Genomic DNA, 23301 nt, shown 5'->3' on the forward strand with positions numbered 1-23301 from the left:
AATGATTCTGCTGCACCTCCACTTCCCAGCCCAGGTTCAAATCCACCAAGAGCGACTGAGGGACCAGCAAGAGGGAGCTGCTTTCCTGAGCTTGGATATATTCAAGGCCTGCCCAGCTACACCTACAGATGGTCCTGATGGCTGTGACTGCCCTTCTGCAAAGGAACTGGGCCAACGCCTCTGAAAGCAGGGGCTGGAGTACAAACACTGGCCATGCACTATGTCTTGGGGACAAAACAAGAAACGCTCAGAAAGAAAGGGAGGCCGGGGCTGTAAGGCCCAGTGGTCCCCAAGCATCCTGCACCGGAGTGCTATCTGCACCACCCCACCTGGCTGTTAAGGAAAAAAGGTCGCCTGATCAGACAAAAAATGAAGAGGACTGCAGCTGGCTGTTTATGAGGTCTGGGGCTGGACCATGCGATCGTTGTACCTTTTGATCCTGATATTTGTTGGTTGTTTCAAACCCTGATGAGCAAAACTGTTCTGTGGGGAGTCTGTGGCTGCACCTTCTGGTCGTGTCGCCAGCACTGGGGAAGGATGTGCCTCGAACCTGTACGCATCCAGCTGCTCATCCAACCAATTTCACCAGGGTTGTCCTGGGCTGGGCCTACCCAGAGCTCTAGGTGATGAATCCCACTCTGCTGAGTGATCTGTGGCAAGTTCCTTAGTCTTTCTCATCTCTGAAGTGGTGCTAATAATAATTACTCAGAGAGTTATAATGAGGATTTAAAAAGTTCACATTGGTAAAGTACTTAGAACAGTGCCTACAACAAAGTAATTACTAGATGAGTGCCTTAAATAAAATAAATAAATGCAAAAAGCTGCAGAGGATTACAGGCAAGTCAGAGTAAAATCTTGAGAAGATGCAAATATTTGAAGGAAAAGGCTGTGATACTGTGACTCTAAATGCTCTAGGAGAGATGGGAAGGGCACAGTAACTACAGCAAAAGCTCCAATGATGTAAAATCTGCGCCCCCAACACAGCTTCATCATCCGGGCTCAGGCCCCAACTACGAACCAGTGAGGGCTTCACGCTAGCTCACCACAGGGTTACGTCTTCATCATCCTCATCATGGCAACCACAGAAATTACTGTTTTTGGAGGCTGCTCCACTATCTTCTCTCAATTAGTAGGTAAGTTGAGATGATGTCAAAGGATTCATCTTCCCTAATCCAACAATAGTGGCTAAGTATATTAATAAATATTCATATATATTAATCCATTCATTCTATCCTCAAACACATATTGAGAGCCTCTATAGACTGGGCATCATGGGCAGCTGATTTTTACAGAGTTTGCTGCCTCATAAGGAGACAAATAAATAAATGGGTAAGTTTACATAATATTCACGTATTATAATAGGAACATAAACAAAATTGTTATAGGAACAAGAGAAATAATAGCAAAAAATGTTTTCCCATCACAGGGGGTGGTAACCTTTAGGCTCTCAGTTGTAGGATAAACAGGAGTTTTTGTGGGCAGAAAGAGAGGAAATGACAATGCTAGGAAGACGGAGTGGCAGGTGCAAAGGCCCTAGGGCATGAGAGATCTTCCTGTTTGGGAATTTCAGCGTGGCTAAAGTGGGTGGTGGGGTGACGCTCTCCAGTGACCTCCTGGCTCACGTACCAGTGTGTTAGTGGATTTCCCTCAGACAGAAACACAGACCCGCTGACACATAGGAGTGTGGTGGTACTAAGCTGTGTCCTGGTGTTGACATTCAGAGAAGCAACAGATAGCAGGATCCCTGTATGCAGCAGCGAGTGCTGGGATGAATGAATAATAGGAGAGGGTACTCACGAAGGTCACTGCAGCTGCTTTTAGCAAACTGACATGCCTGGTGAGGTCTAGGAGAGAGAGGAGGCACCCACGGCTGTTACTTGGGAGCCGTCTGTGCAATGGAGGCGGTTGTTTTTTATTTCTTTTTCACACAACTAGAAAATGTATTGGCTCACACAAGAAGCCCAGAGCAAAGCAGTACCAGGGCTCTGGTTCAGTGTATCTGGAACTCTCTTGTTTTCTCCACTGCTCTTGTGCTGGCTTCATCCTCAGGCTTGTAGTAGGAAGGTTACAGCAGTTCAAGGCACCATATCCAGTCATGACAATGTCTGGAGGGAGAAGGATGACTTTTTTTCTTGCGACTCTTCCTTAAAAGCAAGGAAACCTTTTCCAGAAGCCCCAGGCGGGATTACCGTCATATTCTATTCCAGAACTGCCTCACATGACCCTTTCCTAAACTAATGACCAGGAGGGGAGCATGATCACCATGCCTGGCCAGAATCACATTCTCGGCAGGGGCTGGGGTTCACTTTTCTCTGAGCATGCGAGGTGGTGGATACCTGAACAGAATGAGGGTTCTGCTGGGAAAGGAGAAGGAGAGAAAATGAACGTTGGGCAAATGGGCAGCAATGCCCACTACAGACCACGAGGTCACTTTGTCAGGCCTGGCTCATTCTCCAGGTCTGCCTGCAGCCGGCACAATCAACTCACCAGGCAGGCTCAGCCCATGCCCCCATTCCTAATTCCATCCCCCACCACCCTCTAGCCTGGGGGCCACTTCTAACCTGTAGTAGGGATACTTTAAGTAGTAGGTGAAGAATCTGGGTCATGTTCACCATCACTCTGGCCCTCAACTGGGTGTGTTTTCATCTGTAAAGAGGCTGTCCTATGCTGAGTCCCCTTGTCCTGCCAGAGAAGCCTCCTGAGGGCAGCCTCAAGGCAGGTGCTGTTCTAGAATTGCAAAGATAATCACAGAGACACCAGAGCCATGGCGCAGGGCTGGCCCGAATGCTGGGAGAGCTGGGCAGATCCACTCTGGACAAAGGAGAGAAGCATCACACTGGGAGGCCCTGATCTCACGGCCAGTGGGAAGAGAACCAGCTTGGGATGCTCCAGATGGATCTGGCCATCCATGAAGCTGGACTCATGGGTTTGTCCTTTCTGCCCCAGGTGACTCTCGGTCATTCAAATCCATGTTTTTAAAATAAAGCAATCAAATCTGAAAGCATGAGCAATTGGGACACCCCAACAGGATCTCCCCATTCCCTACCCTAGCCGACTGTCTTAGACAAGGGTGGCCCAGGTGGGTTTTGAGTCTCCACCCCTCCAGGTGTGAAAAAAAATAAGAACATGGAAAATGAGTGACTTCCTTTATCCATCCACAGCTCCATCTGGGCCGGGCAAGAGCCCTACCTGCTGGCAGCCTGGGGTCGGGGGGCCAGGGGGAAACTGTGTGGCCCTTTAAGGGCAAAGGAAGGCAGGAGTAGGGGACAGAGAACCACAAACTTAACTGGAGCCTTGGGGAGCAGGTCTAGCAAGGGTGACCCCGTGGGTGGCTGAAGGGACTGCAGTGAACAGCAGCCAACAATTTAAGTCAAGGGACAGAGGTGCGGACAACTGGCCTTCTGCTATTAAGACGTGCACCTTGTGCCATTCCCCAGCTCCCGGGACTCCTTTTCACAGTGCCAGAAGGGTACAAAGTATTCACCCACCTTCCCCAGGAAGCAGAGGAGGGGAACCTAGGCATGCAGAATTTTGCTGCCATCAATAGGAAAGGCGTGTGACAGCAGTCTCTGAGTGCATACAGATGCCTGGCCCACTCGCTCTGCTCAGTTCTCAGGGCTCTTTATTTACCAGAGGAAAATGAGGTTTCTTGCCTACGGGTTCTAGAGAGGCAGATTCACAATGCAAATTAATATACCACGACTAGTTGAGATTGCAGCCAGAGCAGTACACGGAATTCTCCTAAACCTTCCTTTTAGGGCAGCAAATGGAGTGTTGAAACTGATTGGTAATCCATTAAGTTACATCAGCTCCTCTTTTCAGAGACTTCCACAATGCCTCTTCCCCATGGCATTGTGCTTTTCGAAGGTTCAGGCCAGTCTGGCTGGCTGTACCATGAAAGTAAGAAGAACAGGGATAGGGTCAGTCTGGGTTTGGAGGACATTCCCTCAGTGAAATTAAACTAACTGTGTAGGGGCTGATGGTAGATAAATGATACTGAGATGCATTAAGCTCTCCTTTTTATGTTTTATTTCCTCAAGTTATTTTTAGCATTACAGACGGTTCCTAGTTAACAAATGGGTTGGGTTCTGAAAGTTCATTTGTAATTTGGCTGTTTAGATTTTGGAACATACTTTCCCTATAAAAAAAAAATGTTATAAATGGTGATGAGACTCCAAGGCTAGTTCTCCAAAGCCTATTTAACCCATAATGTAGCTAAAATACTGTCCTTTCTCAAGGGGAAAAAAATTGTTTAATTGCAACATGAGTAATTAAACGAAACAGGGAAAACCATTAGAACTGAATAAGAAGTAGATTTGTGTTCATCTTGAGTGATGCTCTTTGCAGAAAACCTAATTTAATTTAAGAGGAGGCCCTTCTAAGGGCTTTTGGGGAACTGCACAGGATTTATCCTATTAGGGAGAAAGAGGCACTGGGCTGTCCGAATCTGTGGTTACTGAATACTGCATCATGTAACAGGCTCCCTTTCCTGATTTCAGACTCATTAGGAAGTCTCCCCAACAGAATTTGTTTTCCCAAGTGGATTTTCACAGGGAGAAGCCTCTGGTCAAAGTCCATAAAGGTGGCCTCCTTGGGGTGATTTTTAAATTCCAAATCAGTAGGTTAGCATCTGTCCTTGTGCATGTCCTAGGGACAGCAGTGTTCCAGTTCCACTAACCCTGGAGTGGTGACAGGATCAAGCATTGAAGCTTCTGAACTTAGAAGCCAAGGTCAGTGTACCTGTGAGATCCCCTGAGAGCCAACTGGACAGTCTGTTCCCTAGCAGCACAATCCTTGCTGGGTATCTTCTTTTAAACCTCATCAGCCAGTTCTCTGAGTAGATAGATGTACATGGGTCCTGAGTGTCCCACATCTATACCAGGCCATATGAGAGAGTAATCCTTTCTGCCTGAGGCACGCCAGCCTTGGCCAGAACTGAAGGGTGAATGACTATGCCTAAACAAACATGCTGGGAACACTCCGTGGGTAGATTGCAAAAATGATCATAATTCTTTCCAACCTTAGATGCCTGTCCCTTTGCAATGTGGTGTTGCAGTATCTCCCATCAAGAGGTGGGGTCTCTTTGCCCACTCCTTGAATCTGGCTTGGCCATGCCTCCTGCTTTGGCCAATGGGATTTTAGCAAACATGCCTCAGGAAGAAGTTAGAAAAGCATCTGTGCATGGACCTTGCTCTCTTGCTGCTCTTGGTACCCTGAGACCACCATGTGAATGAATAAGCCTGAGCTAGCTGGATGGAGGATGACAGGCCACAAAGGACTGAGGCACCTTGGCCAACAGTTGGCCAACCACAGGTATGTGAGACCATCCCTGATCATCCAGCCACTAGCCAACCTACAGCAGACCACAGATAAATAAGACAGCCTAGCAGAGATCAGCTGAGCCAGCCCAGGCCAATACTGACCAGTCAAACCACAGAACCGTTATGGCTTTAAAACCCCAGGTTTTGGGGGTATTATCAAGCAGCAAAAGCTAACTTACATACACAACTGGCTCCAGTCAATGAAGTCTTCTGATATCTTTATTTTGGAATCCATGTATGGACTTTTTTTTGCCCAGACTAAGGCTCGTCTCTTACAAATGTGGCAAAATACATCTTCTTCCCTCTTTTTGCCTCCTTAATCAGAAATTTAAGTTTGGGCCACGCAGCCCAAACTGCAGGCTTTGAAATGGGTGCTTTGGAAATCATGATATTTTTCAATATTGTACACACTTTGTGACTGACAGGTGGGTTGTAAGTCAATGAATACACAAATCAAACTGTAATTGCGACTTAAGGTACAGGCAAAACCCATTAGCTCAGTACTAACACGCACAGGTTGTGTTATCTCACAATGTGTTATTGTTCCCTGATAATTTATCACAAGGCAAATCACAATTCTTGTTCATGGAGAAAGCAACAGTCTTCTGAATAAAATCACTTGCAGTCTGAAAATCCATGGCGAAAGGGGCTTGAATGATTCTCCCAACTGAGCCTACTCGGCAAGGCAGCCTTCGATTTTCAATGTGAACACAAGAGGAATGAGAGTTCTGTGCAAAAGCATCCTCTCTCCATTCATGGGGCCCAGAAGCACACAACAGGAGGGGCTGCCACATTGGCCCTGCGGTCACTCACATGATCCCCACGGAAATCCCAGATCATCTCCCCCAAGGGGAGCATTCCTCCAGAGAAGCTGGAGCGCATGGGGAAGATACAGTCTCCAGCGTTGTCTCTGTGATGATACATATCCACCCCGACAGCCCTAAATGCTCATAAATGTCAAAACTCGGGGGTTTTGAGTGTTGACGATGAAGCCCACAGATTTCATGGGCCCCTTTCGGTTCTCAGGCCTCCAATACAGGCGAAGTCGCTCTGCTTCCCAGCTAGATTTATTTTCAAGGGCTTAGCTCTGAGGGACGATGGGAATGTTTCAGCATGAGTGCTCCTGACCACAAGGAAAAAAAGCCCCCAGTACATTTCACAGACATCAGCGAGGATTCTGCAGAGTCCGTTCTTTCAGGAACAAAATTGCATTTTATGAAGCCATCCCTTTTCTGTTTCATCTGTCAAGCCGGTTTGCTGAGAATAATTTAAATTTCATGCAGCAGCAACTGTGGGGCACTGGGGCTTCCCTTCAGGCCCACAAACAGGCCCGGCAGTGGAGTCACAGTTTTGCTTCTCAGGAGCACCCTGCCCCTGCGGTCCTGACCATCTACAGCCCAGATACACAGTGGTGGGCCAGGGATGGGATGCCATCCCAGTTCCTTAGCATGACCTCATGCCACATCAGACAGGGGATGGGGACAGGCCAATGCACCTTTCTTTAGCCTCCCAGCACCAACCACCAGGGGGGGACAGGTTTCCCCGCAAATGTATGAATAACTGGGTAGACCCAGTCAATGGTTTAACTTTCTAAAATTAACTTTTATCGAGTGCTTACCAAATGGCAGGTAGTGTTTTACGCTTTTTTATGCATATTAATTTAAGCAGTTCTCACTTCATCCCCATGAGGAGGATTCTATGATTATTCCCAATTCTTAGAGACAAAGAAACTGAGGTTCAGAGACATACTCAGCTTCTAAGTGGCGGAGCTAGGATTCAATCCCAGTGCTGTCAGACTCAAAAGCTTGAAGCTCTTAGCAGGGGTGAAATGCTGAGTTGACATAACCTTTGGCTTAAATTTTCTCACCTGTACCACAGAGGTAAATGTGCCCACTTTCTGGCCTGAAATCTCTTGCTTGCTATCAGCTGGGTGGATGAGCGGATGGAAAAGTTACCATAACAATGCTGCAATCATGGTTGCCATGGTGAATGCTCTACCAGGCAGCCTGGAGTGGGAAGAGGAGCTGGCCCAGGCTGGTTCTGATTCTAACTCACTGGGTGACCTCGGCAGGCCACATTTTCTTTGGGCCTCACTACTATGACCTGCAGAATGACGGGCTGGAGTACGTGGTCACTCTGCTCCTCTTAGGCTCTTGGAACTTGTGTCCTGGCGAGGCCGTTGATTGGTCTGAGCCATGAGTGTGTGTTTCGGGGCTGGGGGAGCCCACCAGACCCTCCCGGTACTTCAGCAGCCCAGGAATCTGCTTGTCCAACTGGCCTTTCCTCAAGACACGTGAGGAATCTTTAGGCCACAGACAAATGAAGAAGTAGAAAAATCAACTCAGGGCTGAAGGTAGCAGTGACAGAAAGAATTGTCATCACCTCACCGGCCAGCCACTGGGAGCACGGCCAGCCTCCCCACCCAGAGAGCCTAGCAGAAGCCGGCCCCTGCCTGGGAAGGTGACCAGGCCCACAGGGCTGGGTGGGGAGTGTGATGGCATGGGATGCCCCAGCCCCCAGGGCACGTGATGTTCACCCTGCGCCCTGCTCAGCCAAGAGGGGACACTAAGGCCTCACAGTACTGACACTAGTCCCCCAGTCACCTTCCTCAGGGACAGTTGCTGAGTTTCCGAGGGTGGCTCTGGCCCACATGTGGCTCTAGACCCTTCACCAAGGAAGCCTGGTGGATACATTCCAGCAGCTGTCCCCACACTCTGGTGAGCTGGGACACAGCTCTGCTCCTTGCTTCTACCTGGCCGACCTTGCCTACCACCCCACCATCCCCTGGAGTGCGGTTTCAGCTGTTTCCACAATGGGCTTTCCCTAGAGGGTAGGGCCCCAGAGCTGAAAAAAGCTTTCAACTCCCTTCCCTCGGTCACCTGGCTGTTATCAGTCTCGCTCTGGAGCCTGCTAGACGGCCTCTTCCCCACAGCTCCCTCTTGCCTATGGAGCATCTGGAGTCCCAGCCAAGGGGTAGGTTTGAGATGCCCTTTCCTTTCCTTGCTTTCTTGGGGCCTGGCTGCTGTGTCTTATCTGAAGACCTGCCTTTTCCTCTTGGTGAGGTTAGAAATGAACACCTTTCAGGCTGGGCACGGTGGTTCACATCTGTAATCCCAGCACTTTGGGACGCCAAGGTGGGTGGATCACTTGAGGTCAGGAGTTCAAGACCAGCCTGGCCAACATGGAGAAACCCCATCTCTACTGAAGAAAAAAAAAAAAAAAAGGACGTGAACACCTTTCCCTAAGGGGGTGGAGCCTTGTCCCATAGGCCTCACCTGGATGACAGTGACAACGGTGATAGGAGGAAGTCAGCACCAATATGGGACTCGAATTACCACATGCCAGGTTCTGTCTTGTTCTGAGCACTTCACACAGGTTTTAACCCACACAGTCCTCACAACAACTCTGCTCGCAAGTACAACGACCTCCTCCCATTTTACAGAAGTGACACCCAGAGAGGTTAGGTAACCTGTCCAGGGTCACTCAGATAGCAAGTGGTAGAACGGAATTCAAATCCAGGCAATCTGTCTCCAAAGTCTGGCTGTAGCCACTGCACTAAGCCTCCCCTGCACTAAGCCTCCCCTGCCAATAACTTCAGGGGGAGAGACATTCTTGGGTCATCTGGTCACACTGTCCAGGCCACAGATTTGTTATACACAAGGAGCTGCGAGCTCCCCGAGGGCAAGAGCCAGCCAGCCTTTGCCTGCTCAGTAAGGACCCACATTGTTGACCAGGGAAACCGCAAATACCTGGGCCCGGGCCTGCCCATCAATTGATGTGGTCTTGGCATGGGGTCAGACACATAGGCTAGGGGACAGGCCTCTGGGCGAGCAGGAGCCAGGCTAGAACGGCGGGAAGGCACTGTGGCCCAAATCTGCCAGGGGTGCTCAGGAAGCCAGCACTGCTGTCCTCCCTTCCCCCTACCCAGTGCTCCTGGGCACCAAGGGACCGGGGCATAATCCGGGGAATCAAACAAGCCCCTGCAGGAAAGAGGCTGGGCTGGAGGCAGAATTCAGTTCCTCTGTTGTGACATGCCAAGGAGCGGGCTGTCCTCATAGGAATGAACTTTCGCCCCCTCTCCCCCTCCTGGCCACCCTGCCCAGTCCTTGCCCCAGCTGTTGTTTTCTGTCTGAGACTGGGTTCCCTTCCTTTCATGTGGCTGTGGTTTGGGGTCAGGCCAGTCAAGGATGGTGAATATCAAGCCACTTTGGAGCAAAGCAGGAGCTCTGCGGGCAGCACAGCCCTATGGGGGAGCCCCAGCACCGAGCCCCTCCACTTCGTCCCCCAGAGTAGCCCAACACCATCCCTACAAAGGCATGTATCCTTAAAAAGACAGACACCTTCAAGACGGCCTCCGGGCCCAGCCTCTCTCTCCCACCTGGAGCCCCGAGCAGTTGGTTCCAGCGGCTGCCATTCTCCATATGGCCAACAGCTGGCCCTGCAGAGCGCCTGCCAGATGTGGTCAGCGGGGCCAGCGGCTGGCCCTACTGGGCAGAGGTCACTGAGTCAGACCAGTGCTCGGGCTGGCGCCCAGGGGAGGAATGTGTTTGGCTGGCCTGGGGGCAGCGTGCCCAAATAATCCTCCATCTCCTCTCCCCTGTCCAACATTCTTTCCCTCCCTGCCTCAGTGGGGTGGTGTTTTCATAACAGGAAAATAAAATCAATAAGGCACTGCAGCAAGATGTTAGTGCGCTCTGAGCCAGCCTCCAATAGCTCCATTGTCTCGGCCTCCGCCGGGCTCTGCGGCCGGCAGCACTCACAGTTATTAATGGGAAGCAGGGCTGAAAGGGAGTTTTGAAAACCAGGAGACAAAGGCGCAGCACACCTGGAGCGCAGCTTTCCAGCGCCACAGCCACCTCACAATGGCCGGGCTGGGGCTCCCCCCCTTTAACTTCTCTGGCAACTTTTCTGAAAGCAGGAAAAGAAAAGCCTAGACACACACACATGTGCACACACACACACTCATGCACACACACACGAATGCATGCACACACACATGTGTACATGCACACTGCCCCAAGGGGGCTCCTGGGAGGTGACTCTGAATGGCTAGCAGAGGCAAAGGCAGCCTGCATAGCCCCTGCTCGGTGAGGAAGCAGGATGGGGACCGATGGCCTTCCTGCCACAGCCATGGCCAGGGGCCCGTCCCTCCAGGACTCAGGCTGCCTGAGGGGCTCCGAGCAGCCAGCACGATGGGGGACGAGCTCAGCCCAAGGCCAAGCAAGAACCTTGGCAACACTGTTTTCCACATTCTGTTCAGCAACACAGGCTGGCCTCTGTTGCCATTCCCAAAGCTGGAGCCGACTCTTCTAAAAGAAACGGGAATGACCTGGAGCTGACATCCCTGAAGCCAGCTGTGGGGACAAGTCCTGGGTCCTCTGCAGAAAGGTCCCACAGCCTTGGACCAGCAGCCTTGGACCAGCCCTTAGAAGGCCCACTGAGCCCTTGCTGTGCCTCAGTGTCCTCAACTGTAAGGCAGGGATGATAAAAGTACTGACCTCACCGTGCTGTGGCAAGGCTCAGAAGAGACAATGGATAAGAGAACACGAGGCCCAGTGGTTAATAAAGGGTGGGTTTATCACCCTTTATGACTGATACTGCTTGTCAGTATCTTCTTGCACACCCAAGTTACTGGCACCCCCAGGGATGCTTGCATGGTCTCAATTTATCTATTTAGGAACCCCATATTGCCATCTTGGAGTTCCAGTGTTACTTCACTCATTAAATAGCATCTAATCAACATGGCATAGGACAATGAGTGGCCTCAGCATCTGCTTGTCTTCCTACAAGTTAGTCACAGAGAAAGACTTTATGGATAATAAAACCCTCGTGAATGCTCGCAAACAGTTGCCAGGCCCAGGTCCTGGGAGGACAAGACTCTGGAGGACTCAGGGTCTGGAGCACAGGCTGCCCCACAGGAGCCTGTGGGGCTGGCCTGAGCCTGCAGGGAGGCAGGGCCCCTCTATCCAGCTCCTGCTCAGAGATGACACCACATCTTACCTTGGTGGTGACCGCAGAGGCAGAGCTGGCCACGAGGCTGGTGATGGCCTCGCTGCTGCCGGTGGTGCAGGGAGCAGGAGCTGTAGCGGGGGTGGGCAGCCGGGAGGGCACCACGGGCAGTGGCAGGAGGCCGGGCCGGGCGCTGAGGCTGCTGGCTGTGCCGCCACCGGCCCCTGACGTGACACTGCAGATGCTGGTGGTCCCATGCGTCCCGTTGACACTCCACTCGCGGCGGTCCCAGCCCACCCGGTAATCTCTTTCGAAGCGGCTATGGTGCCGGGACATCTCGGTGGGCCGAGGCGGCTTCTCACAGGGAAACAGAGCCCGGACCTGTGGTGACAGGGTGGAGAGAAGGGTGATTTAGGACTGGAGCATGCAGTGACAACTGACAGCATCCATGAAGCCCCTTCTCTAGGTTCAATAACAGGCCTTCAAACATTAGCTCATTTCAGAGTCACGCTAGCCCACAAAGCATGGATCACTAATTAGCCCCACTTCGCAGACAAGGAATACGTGATTTGCCCAGGATCACGTGGCCAAAGTAAGTAGGCAGGATTTGAACCCAGTCACAGTTAAAAGTGATACTGTTTGTTCTGCCACATCTCACTGCCCTGATCGACACAAATGTGCATATTTTAATTATGGATGGGACTTTTTCCCCTCCCACTCCACCGTGAAAAAAGAGCCGTGAACTCCTCAGGACGTGTTTTCCTCAACCACATGATAGGATACGGCCACCCATGTGTGCAGACTCACTTCATAGTGGACAAAGCCCTTTACATAAATCTCTCTTCCTCCTACAGTAGCCTGTGAGGCGGCAGGGCATGGATGGTTCCCAGTTGAGCGTCGAGGGACCTCACTGAGAATAAGTTTACCCCTTGAGGTTCAAGTACTAGAAAGTGATAAAGAGTCCAGGATCCCCAGCCTTCAGATCCTAGCTAAAAGCACAACTCAAGTCGCAAAGGGTGTTAGCCTCCAGGAGTTGAGTTCCCTTTCATAATCACAGCCCTATGATTTGATCTCGGGCGGCATCAGAGACCCCATGTACCCTGGCCTCTGTTAACCAGACTACCTCCCACACAGCCCTCCTGAGCCTCTGAGCATAAGGCCCTTCCATGTTGTCATGGAGACCTGGACACACCATGATATTTGGAAGGGCTTCTGGATCACCGAAGATTGCATTTTGCTCAGTATTACCATGATTTGCCTGGTTCCCTGCCCATCCAGGGCCCGGTGTTACCCTCGGTCGGGAAGGCTGTAAAGACGCAGGGGAGGCTGTCGGTCTCAGAGGCCACGGAGAGGCAGAGACAGAGGGGAGAGGGCATGGCAGTGCCAGGACACAAGTGGTGGTGGGTTAGGGTAGGGGTCTGCATCACACCCACAGCCCTGGGCATGGCTCAGGCACAGCTTGGTTGCCTTTGGCCTTTTCCATTCTCCAACTGTTTTCCAGTCTGGGGGTGAGCCCCCGGAGGTCCGGGTTCTCAGCTCCTTTTCCTATCCTGCCAGTCCAGCTCAGCCCTGGGGAGGCACCCTGGAATTGTTGGCCAGTGGACAGACGGGCCACTTTAAAAATATCTATCTATAAAGCCTGTTCCTACTGCAGACTTTGCACATCCAGACCTAGTTGTCAACTTCTAGTGCCATGGAGCCAGGGCCTGTGCCCAACCCAAGCAGCCTCCTACCCATGTTCTACTTGCGTGCTGGCCTGTGCCCTGGTGGCCATCGTCCCCTCTGCCAGGCACACCGGGCAGAACTGAACCCACCCTGCAGCCCGGGTGAAGCCTGCAGCCCCGCCTGAAACAGAGCTGACCATAACTTCTTCAGTTGGATGTGGTGTCACTGTTTATTTCACCATTAGGCTTTCTGGATTACACCATGACACAAAAATTCTTTTTAAAAAGTCTATCCAGGCTGGGTGCGGTGGCTCACGCCTGTAATCCCAGCACTTTGGGAGGCCAAGGCAGGTGGATCACAAGGGCAAGAGATTGAGACCATCTTGGCCAACACGGTGAAATCCCATCTCTACTAAAAACACAAAAATTAGTTGGGCATGGCAGCATGCACCTGTAGTCCCAGCTACTCGGGACGCTGAGGCAGGAGAATCGCTTGAACCTGTGAGGCGGAGGTTGCAGTGAGCTGAGATCGCGCTATTGCACTCCAGCCTGTCAACAGAGCAAGACTCCGTCTCAAAAAAAAAAAAAAGCCTATCCAATATTACATGGTTAAAAAATAAAAATCCATTCCCTTTTGATCTCCCCACATAAACTTTTTTGGCTGAGCTTCTTGATGGCATTGTCTAAACTCAGCTCCGGTTTCCTCGTCCTGTTCACTCTGTGACCTGCTCTGCTGTGGCCTTCGCCACTCCATGGGAATTGTTCTCATTGAAGTCATGGGTGACCTGCTCGCTAAATCCAAGGGGACATTTATGCCGCTGTCCTCAACTTCCCTCACATGCAACATGGCTGATCTTCCTTGCTTTCCGGAACCCTCCTCTGCAGTTTCTGTGATGCCAGCCCTCTCCCAGCCCTCCGCCTCCCTCTCGGCTGCTCCTTCTCAGTCTCCTTGGCGGGCTCCTCTTCCTCAGCTCATTCTTTAAAAGCTGGGGCTCCTCGGGGTTCCACATCTCCTCCTCCTCTTCTCCCTAGATGATCTCATCCCTCCATCCCCTCTTTCCGGAAAACTCCCAAGGCTACCTTTGCAGCTCTCCTCTCTCTTAAGCACCATCCCCACCTCCCTTCAGCCTGCCGCACACCTTCCCCTAGCTGTTCCACAGGTACCTAAACGCCCAAAGTTGCTAAATTAGCACAACGTTCCTTCGCCCAAACACCCATCCTCAGGAATTCCCTTTCTCAGAGAAAGCCGCCTCTATCTCCTCATCTCCATTCCCCTGTTTGACAGCCAGGTCTTAGATTCCTCTGCCTCAGTTGCTGTCAAATCTACCCCCTTCTCCATCTGCAGCCACAACCTTCCGTCACTGTCTCCCAGTGTCTCCTTATTTCAGCTCGCCTGCCTGCCTGCCTGCCCCCAGTCTTGCCCTTCTCAGCCATTCTCTACCCAATTGCCCACAGGAGTTTTGCAAAGGGCAAATCTGATCACGACACTTTACTTTCCTGCTTTAAATCCTGTCCATCAATATAAGCTTCCAACTCTTCGTGGTGGCCCAGAAGAGGATCTGGGCAGGTTCCCTTTTCTAGCATCCCCTCTCATTCATCCTGTCCCACCCCAGAGGCCATGGCCCATCATTCCAAATGCCTTATGGTTTCTGAAGCCTCATGTCCCCTTTCAGCTCAGGGTCCAAGTCCATGCTGCTCTTTTGCCAGGAATGGCTTCCGACCCTCCCCCGGCTACAGCCTATGACCCACCCAGTTCAGGCACCAATTCTTCTAGAACCCTGAACTTACTTTTCCCCTTCTGGGTTAGGTGAGAGACTCTCATCCAGTCCCCTGAGCAAATGGTGCCCACCCTCCCTGCAGCCACGGCTGCTGTCTATCTGCTACCTTGAGAACAGGGTCTGGGTCCTCATTCTCTGTGTGACCCCAGCAATTTGAACAGTGCCTGGTAAAGAAGAGTATTCAGTACCTGTGTGCTGTGTGCTGAATGAATCAATAAACTAATGCTTGTTTTTTCTTAACTGCTGAGCACTTCCAGAGAGAACAAACACATTTGTGTGAAGAGAAAATCTCAGACACAGAAAGAAATGTTGAGTCTCCTGACTGGAAGTTCCATGTAGGTGCTGGAGTAAGAAAACATCCTGCCTTAGCCTGGGCATGGGAGCTCACGCCTGTAATCCCAGCACTTTGGGAGGCCAAGGTGGGAGGATCGCTTGAGGCCAGGAGTTCAAGACCAGCCTGGCCTACATGGTGAAACCCCATTTCTACCAAAAAAATACGAAAATTAGCTGGGCATGGTGGCGTGCATCTGTAGTCCCAGCTACTCAGGAAGCTGAGGCATGAGAATCGCTTGAACCCGGGAGGTGGAGGTTGCAGTAAGCCGAGATTGTGCCACTGCACGCCAGCCTGGGTGACAGAGTGAGACCAAAAAAAAAAAAAAAAGAGAAAATGTCTTACAGTCCTAGTAAATCAGACCTTGAGCCTCGAAGGACAGGCCTGAATGGAGAATATCTGCATGTCGAGGTCAGCTGGGGCTCACAGTGTAGACGCCTCTCCCAAGGTTCACCTGCCAACAAGGGGCTCGTGATCATCACTGCCTCAGGGACACTGCATCCCTAGGGTTGGATCCTAATGTGGCAGAGAGGATGTTATGTATTCACCACAGTATGTCCTCTTTCTGGGCACAAGGAGGAACTCTCCCAGCTGCCACTGCAGTTAAGTTGGGCTCCTGTGTCTGGAGTCTGGCAGATAGGATGGGTGGGGAGGTAATGGAGACTGCTTCCAGACCTGGCCCTTCATAAACATCTATGACCCTCAGTTCCCTTCGCTCGTCATGGCAACCTTGGAGGCCACATGTTCCAGATGGTGCCACCATCTGATGGAAGAGCGTTTCCCTACGCACACTGGATGTGGCATAATGGGGGCGTGAATCTTTGTTGTGATAAGGCACTGAAATTGGCAGTCTATGTGTTACTTAAGCACAGCCTAGCCTGGCCTGACTGATGTGATAAATCAGCCCCTACCTTCCTATAAAACAACACAACCTCACATATCGCCAAAGAAGCCATCTCCTTCCAGCTGGGGAGGGTGGAGGTGAGGAGGGTATGCACTGAGGGCAGCCAGCAACCCTGCCCCTCTGAGACATGCCTAGATGTGCTTGGGATCAGGTCAAAGAGGTCTCCTAGGCCCCAGTAAAACCTCTCCACGCTCTGCCTTGGGGACCACCTGCTGGGCCATGCCCTGCCCGCACCTTACAGTTCTGGTGCACGAAAGCAAAGCCCAGGCCCCAGCACCCTGCACCTCCCACCACTCCCGTCCCCCATCCTGATGCTCAGCTCCTCAAGTCTCCTTAAAATGCCAGGCAGGAGATGGAGACTTGGGGCCTGGAGCCCGAAATCTAGTTTCAGCCTCATTACGTGTACTCAAAACAAAGGTCAAGAATTTGCATGCCAGCCTTTCCATGAGACTTCATTCCTCAATTTAATTTCCCCTTTCAAACGTCATGAAAGAAAGGTGTTGCACGGTTTACCCTGAGTGACACGGCAGAGTTACAGCACCAGAGGTGGCAACTTAAGTATTTTCTGCTGGGCACCGAGCCAGTGTGTCACAAGGTCCCATGGGCATACATGTGTGCCCAGAGCGGTGTTGAGGGAGGCATCAGGAAATGCTAGTTATGGCAGAAGGAGGCCTGGAATGGACGAGGTACCTTAGACAAGACTGGTCAAGCAATTACCGACAAAACACATCACAAAGCTTCCCTGTCAAGGTGAGCCCCCTTTCCTGGCAGGCTGCCGTGAACTGGCAGAGCCTGGCACAGGGCCCTTCACCAAGGGGGGCGGAGCAGGCTGAGCAGCAGCCATCCCTTTATATGGAGGGGACCATTTACAAAGACACTAGGACTCGAACCTGGATGGGGTTAGTGCTTTGCTAGCACCTGTTTAAATTATATGCACATGTGAAGAAAACGCTCTAGAGGCTAGAAAATCTTGTATTCACGGGTGGTAATAGGCCACGCTGAGGTGCAGGGCAGAGACAGTTCGGTGCTAGTCGTGGGTGAAATGTGAAAGGCCTCACAGGTATTTTATGTGCCAGCTTGGCTCTGGCCTTTGGGACCTCGCAGGCAGCAAAGCCGATGCTGGCCAGGAGACGGGAGGGGAGGAGGGCAGAACCCTGAAGTCTCTCGGTTTTTTTTTTTTTTTTTTTTTTTTTGAGATGGAGTCTTGCTCTGTCACCCAGGCTGGAGTGCAGTGGCGCGATCTCAGCTCACCGCAACCTCCAACTCTCAGGTTCAAGCGATTCTCCTGCCTCAGCCTCCCGCGTATTACAGGATTACAGCCATCCACCACCACACCCGCTAATTTTTTTTTTTTTTTTGGTAGAAATGGGGTTTCGCCATTTTGGCCAGGTTGGTCTCAAACTCCCGGCCTCAAGTGATCCACCCACTTTGGCCTCTCAAAGTGCTTGGATTACAGGTGTGAGCCACCACGCCTGGCCTCCTGAAGTCTCCCCTGTGCACAGAGCCTGCCAGTCAACACCACGCCTGTGCCTCCATGAGGGGGGTCATCTTCATAGCAGTCCGGGACAGACATCAGGCTTTGGCTTCCCAGCTCCGAGCCCAGATTCAGAGAGTCTGAAGCCTGGACCCTGCACACACAGCTTAGGAAGCCAGCTCAGGCTGTCAGGCTCCCCGTTCGCTTCTCTGTGATGCACCTGCCCCCCTCCAGGGAGCAGAGGGGGGAAGTGGAAGACCTCCTTACAGAACCGGAGCAAATATGAAGAACGGAGGGAACACGTCACTGGGAGCTCCTGACGGGCAGAAGCACTTCTCGGAATGTTCGATCATTGATCCTGCTGCAACCCAGGCCCCCCTTCAGAGCCACATGCTGGCGTCTCAATGCACACAGGTGCACCCCAAACCTCAGGACAAGGTCCCCCAGCATCACCAAATGCAGCAATGCCACATCCACCAGCTCTGGGGAAAATCCCAATGGTCAAGTGCAACTGCCTCACAATTCAGATCATCCCTCAGAGGAGATGGGGCAGAGGCCAGCGCTGGGGTGTGCCCGACAGCATCCCTGGCCCTGCCAGAAGGGTCTTTCCCTCCTATCACTTATCTCCAGGAGACGGTGAAGGGTGTATTCCTGCCACCTCCCTATTTCTGAGGGATGAGGCATGGGCTCACCTGCTGACTCATCTGCTCACCAAAAAGTGTCCTCCACCTGACAGAGCCCTGACCTCACACCTCCACAGACGAACCTCCCCTCAGGCTGCCCGTTCCTCGGGAATGAATGGAAACTGGCCACTTCCTTTCCTGTTGGCACATGGGGCCAAATCTCCAGCATGGTCAGCATCATGGGGTGCCTGAGCACCTGGGAGAGGCAGGAATGAGGGATGGGCCACCCTGTCCCTAGGGGCTCCTTCTGTTCCCTTGTAGGAGGCAGATGAGTCTTAACTAGGATCAAAATAAAGATGACAAAGTAGCCTCAGCCCCTGACTTTTGGCTCCTTCCTAAGCCTTCTCCCACTGCCTGTCCCTAGAACCCTCATGTCCCAACAGGAACTGGGCAGGTTTACTGGGATGAGGAAAAAGACACAGTCAAATCCGAAGCAGTGTGTGTGGCCTGGTGTCTGCAAACATGCACAGCTCCTGAGGCCCTCTGTGCTAGGTCAGCCAGGATCCTGTAAGATGGTCTCACTCAGGGACACTGGGAGACACAAGTTGAGGGTGGGGGAAGGTCATCCTCCATAAATACCCATGACACAGGGGACCTCGTGTCACTAGCCCCAGGGCCTGCCTTGATGGAAGAGCTTCTCCCTGTGGCTCAAGTGCCGTCATGTCCCAGGCCCAGGCTTGCAAAAGGCTTGGGCTACCTGAGGCCTGAGGATATTGCAGGAAGGAAATCCTGGTGCCCCAGGCTCAGACTGTGTCTCTAATTGCTCACCAGCTGGTGTGTTGCAGGGGGGGCGGGTGTCAGACTCCTGGACACTTGCTGGAGATCGGATCGGCAGCCCTGCCACACAGACCCGCCTGGAAAACCCTCACCATGAATAATTCATGAGTAAATAATTAAGAGTCGCCGTGAGCCTCCATGTGTTTGTATTGTCCATGTGGGGCTGGAGCAGCGGGAACAGTGTCCAGGAGCCCTCAGCCCTGGGCCCGGAGAGTCCCTGCTCAGGAACAGGATGCTTCGTGCACCTGAGCTCATGGGCGGGATGGAGGCCGTCTGTGTCCGGTGACACACAGTGTTCTGGATGCTGGTGGCGGCCCACACATATTAACATGCACCATGTGTATACACTGTACACAGGATCACAGGTGGCTAATGACCCTTTCCCCATTCCTATCATTAAGACACGCCAAAGGAGTGGGCGGCCGGCTGTGAGGGCCCCGAAGGCATGATTAATCCACAGGAAGGCAGGGGGCCCGCGCTGCCTCCAGATAGGGAAGCCAAGGTGGCTGGCTGAGGAATGAGCCTCGGCCCGGCCGGCCCCGATCGGAAAATGTGTGATTGCCTCATTTGGGGGAGACGTGCTGCCAAGTCGATTGGAACAGTCTGTGCTTGTCTTTATTATTTTAGTTTCCCTCTCTGCATCTTTTAGCCTTTCTTCTGGAGCAAAATACTAAACAGCAGCCAGAACACCATCTTGGCAAATGCAACACAAAGGAACTCTCTGGGTGTTTCTGGAGAGGCGGCTTGGCCACGACTTGACGTGGATGTTAGCAGGAGGTGGGGATGCCCTTCGGAAATGCCTCCCTGCCTCCCGGGGGTGCGCCAGCCCCCAGTGGCCCCCATCCCCATGGAGCCCCCACTAGCTCAGAAGTCTTGCTTCTGGCTGAGGCTGGGGGTGAGCCCCACACTGGCCTCCTCCGCTGGATGCCTTCTTTGATGCGCCCTCTCTGCTCAGAGCCCATAGAAGCCAGACTCACCAGGCCTAGGACCCCAGTGACGGACTGGCATGTTCCACTCCCTGTGTGAGTTCTGATCCCGTCCCTGAAGACAGGGCCACCTTTCCCCGTTCGTTTCCTCCACTGGAGCTGCCCGAGCACAGGGCTGGGCATCCGGGGCAGGGGGCTCGGGGAACATCTGGCAGACCAAAGTGACCCTCCCAGCACGGGGCACATGGCGGGGCCGGGACTAGGCTAAGGAGAGTGACAGGTGGGGCCAAAATGTATGGAGGCCCCCCCCCCATCAAGGTCCATCTGCATTTATATTGCCCTGAAAGAGATGAGTCCTTAAACTACGCCTCACCATCTAGCCCTGGCCCTTCACACTGCCTCTGAGAGTGACGTATTCCTCAGGGGGTGAGGTGTTCAGCACCTCCAAGTGGACATGAAGTGTGGGGTTTGCGGGGGCCACGTGTAGGTGCCAGCCTGGACCCAAGGCCTCACATTTAAATCCTCTGAGGCAGCAGAAACCCAGGAAACTCTGGAGTGCCCCAGGCTGATGCCAGCCTTCTCCTGTTCCACTCTAGGATGAGGAACCTAAGGTGTGGATTTATTTTTAGCTCCTTTTCTTAAAATATCAAGGCCCCAGGTGAACTGAAAGGTTCTCGTTGCCACATTTCCACTCCCATCCCTGGCCCCCAGTCCTTACCAGCCACCTCGCCATCAGGCCCCACTCAGCCAGGGCCAGTGTGCAGACCACCTAACCAGGTCCTGTTGCTTTGCAGCCAGAAGTTTCCAGCAATACCTGCTGCAGGGTCTAGGGTCTGAACCCAGATGAGCAGCACCTACCAGGCTCTCCAGGCTGGGGAAAGATGGGAGGCGGGGATTCGACAAGTACCATTAGAAACCAGAGCTGTGGCCAGGAGTTTTGGTGGCTCACGCCTGTAATCCCAGCACTTTGGGAGGCCGAGGTGGGTGGATCACTTGAGGTCAGGAGTTCGAGACCAGCCTGGCCAACATGGTGAAACCACGTCTCTACTAAAAATACAAAAATTGGCCGGATGTGATGACGGGCTCCTGTAATCCCAGCTACTTGGGAGGCTGAGGCAGGAGAATTGCTTGAACCTGGGAGGCGGAGGTTGCAGTGAGCCGAGATTGTGCCATTGCACTCCAGCTTGGTGACACAGTGAGATGTCATCTCAAAAAAAAAGAAACCAGAGCTATAGCTGTGACCTCTGATGTCTGCTTCCACTCTGGGGACCACGGGTGGCAGAGACTGATATCTCTGGAACCAAAGGCTTTAGGGCATTGTCTTTATTATTTAAAGAAGACAGGGAGCCTGCTTTCTCCAATGCCAGCGAAACCTGCATGCGTTCCCAGGTCTCAGCCAGTCCAAAGCTTTGAGGGAAGCACGTCTGGCAGAGCTGAATCTTCCTCAGCAGCAGTGGGTGCAGCTGGTCTCAGGGGGAGTGGGAAGGGCCCTCACCCTAAACACCCCACAGTGGCCAGGACAGCAGCAGCAAGTCCTCACCCTTCACAAGGCTCTTCTTTTTTAACTGCTTTATTGAGGTGTGACTGATGTACAAAAAGCTGCAGTTATTTAATGTGTACAACTTGATGTGTTTGGGAATATACCCATCCCCCAAACCATCAAACCATCATCACTATCAGTACCATGAGCACAGCCAGCATGGCCAGAAGTTTCTTCTGTGCTCTGCTCCTGCCTTGTTTTCCTTTTGTAGTGAGAGCACTTAAATGGGAGGTGCTGGTCTCAAGACATGAAGTTTCAGTTACACAAAGCCAAACAGGATTTGGAGAGCCCCTGTAACAACACAGGACCCGTGATTAACAGCGCTGTGTTTGTGCTGTGTGCTTCAGCCTTTGCTCAGAGGGGAGGTCTTCTGGGAAGTGCTCTAACCCCACACAAGGTTCTTTTAGAGCCACTACATCATTTGCCTCACAACATCCTGCTGGTGTAAGCAGTCCAGCACTGACCTTCGCATTTTATAACCCAGGAAAAGCAAGAGGGTGAAGCCCAGGGCTGGGCATAGTGGCCTACCTCCTCCCTACTCAAAGTGTGGTCCATAGGCCAGTAGCCACAGCATCGCCTGGGGACTTGCGAGAAATGCGGAGTCTTAGGCCTTGCCCCGGGACTACTGAGTCAGAATCTGCATTTTTAACAAGATGAGGGGTGGGGAATGGGACAGGATCCACTCACACGCAAGTTAAAGTTTGAGACGCACCAGCCTAAGATCTGGCGAGTTAGCAGGCCTGGATTCGGCCCTAGGACCCAGGTGTTCTGACTCCCTAGATGACCCTGGGGGACAGATATATATTTGGAAAAAGCCATATTCCAAAATGACAGGGCTTAATACGTGATCTAAAAAGACAAATGTTCAAAATGCTTTTCTGGTGGTGAAGTTTCAGGAAAAATGCCACGGATTCCATTTCTGGGCACCATTTCTTACACAAAAAGCAATCTCCCTGTCTTGGAAAGGCAGCACTAGTGCCCGTTTTAGATGAACAATATTAAAAGAACAAGCCTCCCATTTCCCTCCCTTCCCATGTGCACCTTTGCTTTGAGAAAATCTGGCTGTGGGTTTTGATGTAGTGATTTTTTTTTCAAAAAAGCACACATGATTCACAGACTTTTCTCACGGGACTAATTGACTAGGCATTTGTGCTATTGCTCCTGGTGTAAATCATTAAAATGGTGATAATGAAAAATAAAAAAGATATTGGAAATGACAGTTGGCAACACAATATCAGCATAAACTGAGGGAAGAAGGGAGGCGTGTATAAATTAGGAACTTGTAAACATCAGGATCGATGAGGGAGCTGTGGTCGCTACCGTTTGATTACTTAAAGGAGGATCAACCAGAGTTATCATTACGAATAACCATCGTGGCTCCTTCTAACTCCTCGTTCTTGTCGCTCCACAGAGGATGCAAACACTGAAAACTCCAGCCCTGTTTCCCTGCAGTCCTGCAAACACACGATCCCAGTCTTTTGAGCTGGATTTTGCTGTTACTTTCCTTCTCCAAGCAGGCTTCCCCCACTCCCAGGGCCGCCTCTCAGGCATGCCTGATTATTCTAGATCTTGCAGAATTGACTAATTCAACAAGCTCCCTCTTCACAGGAAATGGTGTTCATCAGTGGCCCAAGCTGATGAATGAATCCTACTCGGTGCCTGGAGCCAGACCCAGTGGCAAGAGTTGCAAAGAAGAAAGACTGATGCCTTCTCTCTATTTGGCTGCCAAAAATGCTCTTGCAATTTGCTTTCTTCTAGACAAGAGTCTATTCAAAAGTCTATTTGGAAACATTAGGGAACGGCTGTCACATGGCCGGCAGATCATACTGCCTGTGACAGGATATTATCTTCCTCGGGAGAGACTCGACCACTCTTTTATTTCACCGAGTAACTAGCATCTGGGTTGACGGCTGCAGAATGGCTCCGAGGGCCGGGGACATTAAAATCCCTGTCC

General features: G+C 51.8%; 1 protein-coding gene across 2 annotated transcripts in view; it reads right to left on the reverse strand.

Moving 5' to 3' along the window:
• The window catches only part of KLHL29 (kelch like family member 29), a 318944-nt gene that overhangs the window by 135101 nt on the left and 160542 nt on the right, over positions 1–23301 (reverse strand). For both annotated transcript variants that reach the window (XM_009237502.4, XM_054548335.2), the window contains one exon: positions 11322–11651. In XM_009237502.4, coding sequence (XP_009235777.3) covers positions 11322–11606 — 285 coding nt within the window. In that variant the 5' untranslated portion in view covers positions 11607–11651. The remainder of the gene's footprint in view (positions 1–11321; positions 11652–23301) is intronic.

The sequence above is a fragment of the Pongo abelii genome, chromosome 12 (assembly GCF_028885655.2).
Source record: "Pongo abelii isolate AG06213 chromosome 12, NHGRI_mPonAbe1-v2.0_pri, whole genome shotgun sequence".
In the NCBI taxonomy this organism is placed as follows: domain Eukaryota; kingdom Metazoa; phylum Chordata; class Mammalia; order Primates; family Hominidae; genus Pongo; species Pongo abelii.